The 11580-nt window shown below is 46.5% G+C and overlaps 1 protein-coding gene across 1 annotated transcript in view; it reads right to left on the reverse strand.

The window, feature by feature from the left end:
- The window catches only part of Prickle2 (prickle planar cell polarity protein 2), a 314539-nt gene extending 303855 nt beyond the window's left edge, over positions 1-10684 (reverse strand). Inside the window, exons 1-2 of the mRNA XM_070018885.1 lie at positions 10598-10684; positions 9842-9927 (exon numbers count right to left, since the gene is read on the reverse strand). Of these exons, the coding sequence (XP_069874986.1) occupies positions 9842-9927; positions 10598-10639 (128 nt within the window). The 5' untranslated portion in view covers positions 10640-10684. The remainder of the gene's footprint in view (positions 1-9841; positions 9928-10597) is intronic.
- Positions 10685-11580: the final 896 nt, after the last annotated feature.

Raw genomic sequence — 11580 nt, forward strand, 5'->3', positions numbered from 1 at the left:
CTCCAATTAACCACCTAAAAACCAGAAGTGAAGTGGAGCTGCGGCTTAAAGTAGCTGAACATTAGCCTTGAGTAAAAAAGTTGAGGGACAGAGCTTGAGCCCTATGACAGATAGGGCTTATTGAGTCGATTTTAAAAAGCAGAACTACAAAACCTGGTGCCAGACAATTTTCAATTTCCCAGAGAAAGTCTGAATCTGTAGTTTTATACAAAATCTCAAACACTGATGTAAATCTTGGCCAACACTAATAAAATATACACTCAGGGAAGATCTAATCTCAGAAGTTACCAGGATGTGAGCTCAGGTTGCAATATCATATAAATACCTTGTTTCTCATGCCTCAGAACAGGGAGCTTTGGCTTAAGGACTTGTGAGCATGTAAATGGAGATATTTAACATGCATAAGAGCCACAGAAACACTAAGCAGGCCTGTGCAAAATATTATTTTTTTCCAGAATGTGTGGTTCTCATTTTGTACTCAAGTTTTCTAGGTCCAACTGGTAAGATATAGTCCCAAAACAGGTTCCTTTTTGTTTATTTATTTGCTTGTCCTAAGGCTGGAACTCGGGGCCTAGTTGCTATTCTTGAGCTTCTGTGCTCAAAGCTCACAGCCTACCACTTCAGGCACAGCTCCACTTTTGACTGGCCTGGTGTTTCACTGGAGATGAGTCTTATAGACTTTCCTGCCTGGGCTGGCTTCAAACCGTGATCCTCAGATCTCAACCTCCTGAGCTGCTAGGATTATAAGCATCAACCACCAGCACCTGGCCCTTTTTTGCTTATTAATGCCATGGGCAGAGTTTTTTTTACATACATTATGAGGGTACAGGGTCCAATTCAAGCTCCACTTCAGGGAGAGCAGGACATGCAATATGAATTCTTGGGAATTCTCCTTTTATTAAGGCCATGGAGAACCTCACAGAAGGGAATCTCTGGTCTTTTCTGAATGGTCTGTGAGACCAGAATCATCACACCCAACCAATGAAGAGCTTCAGCTCATGGTGAGCCAACAGCTTTTCATCAGATCTTCTCCCAGCTTAACCAGTCCTGTTTCCATGACCACTTAAAACAAAGTATCCAAGAATCCTAGACGACAGGCACATTGCACATATCATTCTGTTTATCCCCACGGAATCCATACCAGAAAAGCCACATTACTCCTTTCACGAATGGGAAAGCAAGGCTCAGAGAGGGTAAGCCACTTGCCCAAAGCTTCTTCAGCCAGTAGGAGGCACAGCTGAGACAGCATCCCAACAATCCATCTTTCAAGACTTTCTTTAACCTCCTAGCTACAATCCTCCCACAAGGGCCCTTAACCAACCTTACTGAAGCTTTTATGGCACTGGCTGGAAAGAACACATTTCTCCCCAGAGATTGGCCCCCATGGCTGTCCTATACACAGGCAGGTAGAAATCCTTTGATCTCAAAAAGCTGAGTGATCTGGGAAGAATTCCCAGTAGGAATGCTCCATCTCTCCACAGGGAAATCCCTCTGGGTACTCATTAAAGGCAGGGTTAAAGGTTAACCTTCAAGCTTTTTGAACCAGGAGATCACAAAATAACAAATTTATTAGGTTCTCTTCCTCCCACCAGCTTCTGAGGCATTCAGGCATCAACAGGACGTGTGCATCCCAGGCAGGATTAAAGACAAATAAAATTTATTTTGAATAAATGAGGACTGACACTGATGGTCAGTGTTTTCTCACTGTTCATCAGTCACAAATTGTCACTCAGGGCGTTTAAACAAGGATTAATTACCACAGTGCTGAACAAGCTGAAGATATCTCAAATGTTGCAATTGAAAGAGTGTAGAACTACACTCAGAATTATAACCTAGTCAGGGAAGGAAATAGCACCATCTTTATGGAGTACGTATTGACAGCTCTTCAACCTTTGAATGTTCCTTATCTTCTGACCTAGCAATTCAAATTATGCCACAAAAATACAAAACTGAGTTAAGAAAATAACCACAGGCATATTGTAGCTTTAAGAAAAGTTATGCTTTTAGAGCATACCCTAATAAAACAATAGAAAATCACCACCAATATGACCACAAACAAAACCGTTTGACTGTAATAATTAACACATGGATTGCAAGAGCTAATTAATGTGCTAGATCTTTTGGCTCTCTATATACTGACATAGAAAGGTGTCTAGTAGTATTTCTAAGTATGAAAAAGCAAGCAATAAAAGACAACAATGTAGAATGTTCTGTAATATTAACAAACTGATTTCAATGAATCTGAGGAAATAAATACCAAGCTATCAACAACACAGTCAATAGCCCAGTAGTCAACAAACAGCTTCTGTTCTGTACAAGGGCAGTTACTAGATGCATGCAGTTTTGAAATACTGGAATCTTCATGGCAGAGAAAAATACTTAGCAGCTAAGCAGCCTGCTGGTTGGTTTACCTCTGTAATTTGCACTTGATAACATGCCTGATGGAAGCTGAGGGTTGTTGTGGGTTTTTTTTAAATACTTCTAGGCTGTAAGAGTTGTTAAAACTCCTCAATTCTGCCATTACAAGAGTACCTCAGATGACACCCCATAACCAGATATAGCCATGTTCCAATAAAATTCACTTGTGGAATTTTAATATTAAAAACTTGTGCATGTCTTATGAAATAAAAATTTTATATGAAACATACAAATATATCATGTCACATATATATGTGATATATGTGATAAATGATATTTTATATATATATAACACATTTTACATAACTTTTTAGAAAGGCAGCATCTAAGGCCACAAATATTATTCTTTTGATTTTTTTCCAGCCACTTTAAAACATAAGAGCCATTCTTAACTAATAAGCACAAAACAAGCATAAAGCAGGGCTAAATTTGCCCCCTTGGCTAATATTTGCTAACTTCTGTGCTAAAAATTATATAGAAAGGTTTTCTCCTCGATGCTTTGTGTGCTTTACATATACAGGTGTATGTGTGATCTTAATATCTTTTATTACACTGACGCCTATTAATGTGATGCAGGGATAATCACACATATATACTGGGATGAACTGATAGAAAACCCCTATTAACAAAACTTCAGTTTCTTCTTGGCATGTTATCAAGTGAAAATTATATAGAGGAGCCAACTACCAACCTTGCTGGCTATTAAGTATCTTTTCCTGCTTTAATAACTGCAGGCGTAAGTCAGTCAGTCAGTCTGTCAGTCTCCGTCTCTCTCACACCTTCTCCCTTCCCCTTTCTCTTTATTCCTTTCCCTCTTTCTCCCCCCTTCTCGCTCTCATTTTCCCCTTTTTCTGTACATCCATTGACTGAGACAGAGTATTTTTTTCTCTCCAAGTAGAATAATCAGTTGGGACCCACTTCTTAGCTAAATCACAATCCACTAAAGAAAACCAGGCCAACATCACCCCAAATTATGGCCCCAGTCATCCGTCCACAGAATCGCCAGGGCAACTCAGTAGAGACGCTTTTCAAGGCACAAGTGCTCTGGCCCAGGTTGCTCACATTGCCCCTAGAGCAACCAAGGCGCAGCCAAAGCATGCGCCTGGAAATTCAGCTGTTTGTTCAAGACAACTCTGCCTAATTATTATGACCTCACAAAGCCAGCTCTGCTCTGGGCTGCCCATGTCAGCCGCTCCTACAAAAGGCTGTTCCGAAAGCCCACCTTTTAATGTTTGAGTTAAATCTACATTTATCAGCAAAATGGAAACATTAAAGGGATTACAAGGGGCTTAGAAGCCACTGGAGATTCATTGATCTGGTCTTGCAAGCCTCCGGTCCACAGGCCTTCAGAAATAGCTTTGTCCGTCCTCTGTTTCTTTGTTCCTTTTGATTTAACCACCATTCTCATCAAAGGTAGCGGTGATGGTTCCTCTAGTCCTGGTGCCAAAAGATTTCCAGATTCCTTTATTTGAAACCAAGAGAGCTCCTTGCAATTGCCCTGGATAGTGGTTAGACCAGGGGTTGGCACACATTTCTGGTAAGGAATCAGGTACTACTCAATACAGCCACTGTCACAGGAAAAAAGCTATAGAGGCAATCCAGCGATACCACTCTGGGGCATCTATCCAGAATAACACAATTCAGAATAAAGACACTTGTACATCCATGTTCAGTGATGCACTATTCATGATAGACAAACTATAGAAGCAGCTCAGATGCCCTACAGTGTATGAATGGATCAAGAAAAAAAAGGTATTAGTCATCTATCAGAGAGAACATTGTGTCATTTTCAGGGACATGGATGGAGCTATAAACAATTATGTTGTACGGAGTAACTCAGGCTCAAAGAGACAAATGAAGCATGTTTCTCTCATATGTGGACATTACCTCTAAAACATAAACATACATGAAAACATATACAGGATTATATGCATATTTATACACAAACAAATTGACTAAAGGATGGTATACTCAGGGGAGGATTCCAATGGTGTGACTCCTCTAAACAACTAAGGAATGGTTTAACAAAGTGAATACCAAAACACTGACATGTGTTTTGTTGAGGGAAGGGGCTTGGGTAGGCAGGTCAATGCTTAGAGGAAATGAAGTCCAATATGTGAAAATTGAAGCAAATAACTTGGGGGTGTAGATGGGATTAGCAAAGATAGGGGGAGTGATGGAAGAGGAGTCACTGATCAGGATGCAGTATACTCATAGTCTGACATTGAATTGAAACCCCTTCATCTAACTACTGAAAAATTAAAAAATTATAGATGAGATGCACCTGAATTTAGTCAGGTGCATCATATATAGACAATGAAATGTGAATTTTATATAATTTTTACATCACAAAATATTAATCTCATTTTATTTGTTCCCTCTTTAAACAGCTCCATATATATATATATATATGTATGTATGTATATACACACACACACAATATACAAACAACTATTCTTGGTTCAGGAACTTTACAAGAGAGCAGAAGGATAAGATCTGGCCACTAGGTCAAAAAAGCCAAGGAACCTTGCAATTCACAGTGGAGTCCTGGGACCACTATCAGCAGTAGCCCTTTGGCGTTTGACAGAAAACCAGGATCTAAAGCCCAATCTCAAAGCTACAGAATTAAAACATGATTTGGACCAGATCTCCCAGCTATTAATATGCAAATAAAGAGAAGTCCTAGTCTAGCATAAAGTTTTTTGAAGTCAGACGGGTTTAGAATATCATTGACTAGCAGGTTGTGCAAATCTGAGACTCAGTTTCCTTACTCAGCCAAATGGGTATAAACAGTCCCACCCATCTGCACCAGCTGGCACGAATAAAAGAACGGATATAAAACATGCATTTATCTGTGCCAATGCTTTTAAAAAAAAAAGCACTAGTTGGTAGTTAAGCTATTTTTAAAGCATTTTTGCACAGATGGGAGTGCTCACTCGGGATTTGCAAATGCCATTTTATCTTCAATACCTGACGGCAAAGTTAAATGCAGAAAGAGGCCCCGGAGTCACCCAGAATGTTGGGGAGCAGGTGAATCAATGTCACGGACATCTAAGAGACCACTTGTGTCCTACCAGTTACTCTCATGCAGAAAATTCATCCTGATGTTACCACATCTTCAAATGTCCCAAGAAAAGCCACAAACCCAAACTTAATGTTAGGGGGGAAAAAAGTATCCTTGTTTAATATGCTATGTGGGTTGAACAAAATTCATCTGGTAGTTGAGTGTGATTCTAGGGTCTGTGTTGTGTGACCAGTGTCTTAGAGTATTTCATACCAGGCAGTGTGAATATCAGAGGCAATGGACCCAATCCCAGCATCCTTCTCCCTAGCCTGGTATCTTTAGATAGGTTATGAAACAACTGGGAACCTCAGTTTCACAACCAGGAAAAATGATTACATCTACCTCAAGGGGTTTGGTGAAGATAAAATAAAAATATTGGCTACACACAGGAGTCCATCAAGCATGTGTAATTGCACATGTTAGTTTGTATTGTTCTGTGATGTTGTTTTAGTAGTATTATTCATTATTATTTGTGTATGTGCGCATGTGTGCTAGGGCTGGGAACTCAGAGCCTGGGCACTGTCCCTTAGGGTTTGTGGATTTTTTTGTTCAAGGCTGGCTAAAGCTCTACTTCTTGAGTACAACTCCACTTCCCACTTTGGGGTAGTTAATGGGAGATAAGAGTCTCCTCGACTTTCCTGCCTGGGCTAGCTTTGAGCCTTGACCCTTAGATCTCAGCTTCCTGAATGGCTAGGATTATAGGCCAGAGTCTGCAGTGCCTGGCTACTATTGCTATTGTTATTAATTGGTTCATATGCATGTATGGAACATGCCCTCACTGTACACATGGCCATTTTGCTCTCCCTGCTCACACTGCTTGCAAATGAGCAAGTGTAATTGGCCCACTCAGACAGCCACCCTGTAGCAGATACAGTATGTGCCCAGTTATTAATGAGTGTGTTCTGGTCACAGTCCACAAAGCTGCTTTCCTCCTAATGAGCATCCTCTCTGCAGCCTAATAGGCCACTATGAAGTGATATTTCTTAGGAGATAGGTACCCTGTACAGGTAGAAGAGAAAGTTCTAGCTAAGAATTACCGCCTGTTGTGCTCCAAGATACAGAAAAACTCTTGCCTATTGTTTGCTTCTTACAATTTCTAAAAATCTCCATATTTGCTGTCCAGGGGTAGACAGCAGAGTGACAATATGATCAATGGGGAAAATCTCTCCCATACAACAGCTCAGGGGGGTTGTTGTTATTGTTGGCCAGTCCTGGATCTTGAACTGGGTGCTGTCTCTCAGTCTCTTTGTGCTTAAGGCTAGTGTTCTACACTTGATCCACAGAGCCACTCCTGGCTTTTTCTGAGTAGTTTATTGGAGATAAAGAGTCTCATGGACTTTTCTGTCCAAGCTGGCTTTGAACCACAATCCCCAGATCTCAGGCTCCTGAGTAACTAGGATTACAGGTTTGAGCCACCAGCACCCCAGCTAACAGCTCAGGTTTTTAGAACTTGAGCATCTCTTCTACTTTAGGAAAGACTCCAAGAGGGACAACATTTTGCCAACCCCAGTGCTAGGTGTTTTAACTCAAGGTCTCTCATCTGACAAGGTGTACCTCTTGTTCTAGTACAGGCTGGGTAGGATTCAGTGGATCTAGGCAGGGGCCTGAGGCTGTCCCTTCATAATAAGTTCCCAGGAGACAGGCGGCTCTTGGTCCTACTCCAGCTTGAATCAGCAAGATTCTGCTCCCTTACTTCCTTCAGGTCTCTGCTCAAACGTCATCTCTTCAGAGAGTCCCCTCCTGACTTACCTAAAATGTAATTATGTGCGCAATGGGGGCCTGAATCCTATCTATCTGTTCTTGGCCAGATCCCCAGTGTACCAGTCATGTACCTGGCTCAGAGCAAGCAAAGCAAAGATCTGTTGGGTGGAGAGATCCCAGGCTGGCAGGTGAGGGAAAGAAAAACTCAGAGAGCCTAAGTTATTTGTTCACACAGGGATTCAAAGCCAGAGCAAATGGCAGCTAAGCCCTGTCTGCACTTCAAAGCCCCAGGTATCTGCTCCATGCCAGAAGGAAGCAAAGTTTATTTACATCGCACTTCCTTCCTAGAACTCATGGCATTTGTGATGGGAGGAGTAACACAATTCTGTCCTGTTTTTAAGAAATGCTTGCTATATGGACGATGGGCTGGAGGGGACTGGGACAGAAAAAGAAGCCAGTTACGAGGATACTGTGACCGGGTGCCAGTAGCTGATGCCTGTAATCCTAGCTACTTAGAAGGCTGAGATCTGAGGATTGCAGTTCAAAGCCAGCCCAGGCAGAAAAGTCTGTGAGACTCTTATTTCCAATAAACTATCCCCCCAAAAAGCCAGAAGTGGAGTTCTAGCTCAAATGGTAGAATGCTAGGCCTTAAGAGAAAGAAGCTCAGGGATAATGCTCAGACCCTGAGTTCAAGCCCCAGGGTCAACACCAAAAAGGGTTCCTTGGTATTTGGGAGAAAGAGGTTACAAGCCTCCAGTCTCTCTCAGACCTTTTCCTACACAGGTACGAGTCTCTCCAAGGGCTCACATCTTTCCTGAGGCCAATGTGGAGCTCCAAAGAAAACTATGCCGTAACCCAGAAATACTCTGACAAAGTTCACCCAAAATTATGGCCACGGGGTGGGACCCTAAGGCGGGACAGGAGCAAGACACAGCTTCCTGTCCCTGTGGGTCAGGCAATGGGTTGAAATACCATGAAAACGCTATTCACTGCACAAAAAGAAGCCTTTCTGCTGTGAGCAGAGAAATTGCTTCAGCATGAAAAATCCCTCGGCCTGATGAAAGGTCTCTTTCCAAAAGAAAAGCTCCTTGCGGGTGGAGAATAAAACTCTTGTCTTGCCATCACAATCAGGGGCTATAAATGGTTCAATCTCTTCAAGAAGCATGATCGTCAAGGTCTAAACACCTGGCACTGGCAAAAATAAAAAATAAAAGAGGCTACTTAGATCTCCTGGGCAGTGGTTGGAGGGAAAATAATGGCCAAAATCAGTGACCATCTACTATGCACCTGGACAAACCAGGTTTGGGGTATTTCATTTAATCCCTGCAGTGAGTGCCTTTGTTATCCCTCTTGACCACTAGAGAGGTAAGGAGAGTTAAGAGGCTGACAGGTCAGAGATCACACAACTGGGGAAAAGAGAAGCCAGGTTACACACCCACACCAAGACACTACCCAACCAGGCCGCAGATCAAAGTTGAGCCACAGAGGGTAGGGGGAGGAAGGGACATTGGAAATCACCTGCCTCTCCTTTCATTAGCTCTATGACAAGGAAGGTAGAAGTCAAAATAGAAGCCATGAGCATGTCTGTCATACTGGATTCATGCCCCTATATATGACCTACTTTTACACTTGGGACACACGAGGGCCCGTCTGGGAAACACGTATTTGAGCTACAAAATTGGCACTACTGACAGATTCCTTTGCCGGCCCATTACATATTTATAAGGTTGCCTGCCCTGACTCTCACACTCAAGTTATTAAATGCTGGGGAACCATTACTGCTGTGCTCCGTGCTCTGAAACAAAGGCAGATAAGCTGCTGAGCCACTGGAAGCAGGGACAAAAGCACTTCATTTCGGAAGGGCCAGTTCTGGAAGTTTCCTTATAACTGGGTGTCCAGCTCACAATACAATCAGAAGAAAGTAGGGAAGAGCAAAGAGAGGAGGGGGGAAAATAATCACAGCCCCCTTCAAAAGTGATGAGGCAGACCTGCTAACCTGGTAGGGAAGAATACCAGACGACTCTCTGTCCTGTATCACCAAATTGCATCCATGAAGTTGCCAAAAGGGGATCTACCTCGTTAGGTCACCAAACACAGCCCGCAGGCCTGCACCCCAACTTTTCCCAACCACCAGATTCACATCGCGGGGGGGCGTGCACCCAGCTGCTTCTTTGCCCAAACAGAATCACCCCACTCCAGGCTGAGACTGCCTGAAGTCAACACTCAAAGCACATTAATAAGAAACAGCTGGTCACCAAGAGGGTTGACACAGCACAGACCGGCAGCGGTGGATTTGTGGTTGGGACCCAGAGTTTCGGGGGCTGAATTGGAAACACCAGCCAGTTTCCCAACCTCCCCTCCCGCACCCGCTGTGCCGGTGGCACGTGCCCAGGTTGAACTGTTGGGGGCCCTAAGTTCACCTACACCCTTGGTGGGGGTGCTGACACTTTTTCAAGCTTGCCAATATCAGGAAAATGCAGCCCTGAGCCGGGCACTTCCACCTTCAATATTTGTAGCAGATGTAGCCTGGCTCTTAAAGGAACAGCCGCTTGCATTCTTTCCGTGTGACTTACAAGTCAGCTTTTCAGGGAGGGAATTTGATTTTCTTGTTCTTTTCCCTCCCCTCTCTGCCCTGCGGTGCGTTCAAAGCCATCCTACCTCCATTTATGCAAGGCGAAGCCGGGACACTGGTCACCGCAGGCGTTACATGGCTGGCCTCTCTCTATCCGCCCCAGGCCGGTCAACTTCAAAACAAAAAGACAGCACAGACATGTCTCCACCTCAGGGCTCCCTGCAGAACTCACTCCCCTGTGTCCTCCCAAACCCTCCTCGGTGGGGCTGGACTCCCAACTGCCTCTCTCTGACGGAGGGGGAGCCCCGGGGCGGGTGTTGCCAGGGACCCCGGGAAGGGGGCAGGGTCCCGGGCCTGGGGGACCCTGTGCGCGGATCCAGGTGGGCAGAGGTCCAGCCGGGACACCAAACCACTGCGGAATGGCCTTGGCTGTGGCTTTGTCTCCCCTAGACACCTTGGCCACGGGTTTCCAAGAAACAAAAGCCAAAGCCCTTGCTGTTCCCCACACACACACCCCGAGTTCCCCGCGAGGGGCCGCGGGGCGCGCGCCCCGGGACCAGTGTGCGCTTCTGAGAAGGTGGCAGCAGAGGACACCCCAAAAAGACCACCCCCAAGTCCACTTCTGGGCTAGGGCTGGGACTCGGGGGAGACGCGGGAGGGCTTCCCGGGGGCTCCCTGGACGGTGACACGGTGGCCCGGAGCCCGGGCGCGCCCGCCCCCCGCCCGCCGGGCCGGCTTACCTGGGGCCACAGGTGCGCGGCCGCGGGGCGCAGCGGGGCCGCGCGCGGGCGGCCGGCTGCAGGGACCCGGAAAGCGGCCCCGCTGCGCTCGGGGACACTCACCGAGCGGCTGGAGAGTCTCTTCCGTGAGCTCCGGCCGAACATGGCCGGGCACCCTCCGGCAACAACGCCGCGCCGTCCGACCGTCCGTCCGTCGGGTCCGTCTGTCCGTGCGCCCCCCCACCCCGCGCCTTGGGGAGGGAGGGTGGGTCGCCTAGGCGGGCACCCCCCCACACCCGGTGGCCCGCCGGCCTGGCTGTCTCCGCCTGCCTGGCAGCCCCCCGGCCGGCTCCCGAGCGCACGCCTCCCGCGCCTCCGCCCCCTCCCCGTCCACGCCCCTCCCTCTCTCCCCGCGTCCCCGCCCTCGCCGGGATCGCCCCGCGGTCCACCGGCCCTTCCCGCCCCTCCCCGCCCCAGCTGTGGCTCCCTTCTCCCCTCCCCTGCCTCCCGGCCCAGCCAACTCCAGAGACTCACTTCCTATGCCCTCCCCGCCAGCACACACACGCGGGTCCCCGAAGTCAGGGGCGGGGAGGGACCGCGTCCCCGACCCCATCTGCAGTGCAGGGGCGCGGGGGGGGGGCGGGGGGAAGGACAGATGAGGACTGAGGGGTGGCGGTTTGGGGTTTGTTTTTTTCCTTTTGCATTGTGCTCTGAAGTCACCGATGGTAAAAGTTGATCTCTTCAGTACACGGCCACGCCCCGTGGCTGACACATTCGTACAGCCCACTGAGGCACAGGCCCAGAATAGTCCCCCGTCCTGGTCTACACGTCTGTCCCCAACCTGGCCAGGGCTGGAATCCACAGGGTGCTCCTTAAGTCATGTCTGTGTAATCATCTGTGGGCTGGTTGGTGATGGGTCCTCATTGTTCACCTCTTTGTGCTTTTGTCTTCTGATCAATAATTTGTTAAAAGGGGTGGGGTGGGGTTAAAAAACAAGAGGCATAATCAATTTAACAAGACGATTAATTGTTGAAAGATGAGTTGGCAACATGTATGCTTATGATAACCGACACAAAACTCAGGACCCGTTACAGATTAGCTGTCAC

This window comes from Dipodomys merriami, unplaced genomic scaffold (assembly GCF_024711535.1).
Source record: "Dipodomys merriami isolate MVZ:Mamm:240054 unplaced genomic scaffold, mDipMer1.0.p SCAF_13, whole genome shotgun sequence".
In the NCBI taxonomy this organism is placed as follows: domain Eukaryota; kingdom Metazoa; phylum Chordata; class Mammalia; order Rodentia; family Heteromyidae; genus Dipodomys; species Dipodomys merriami.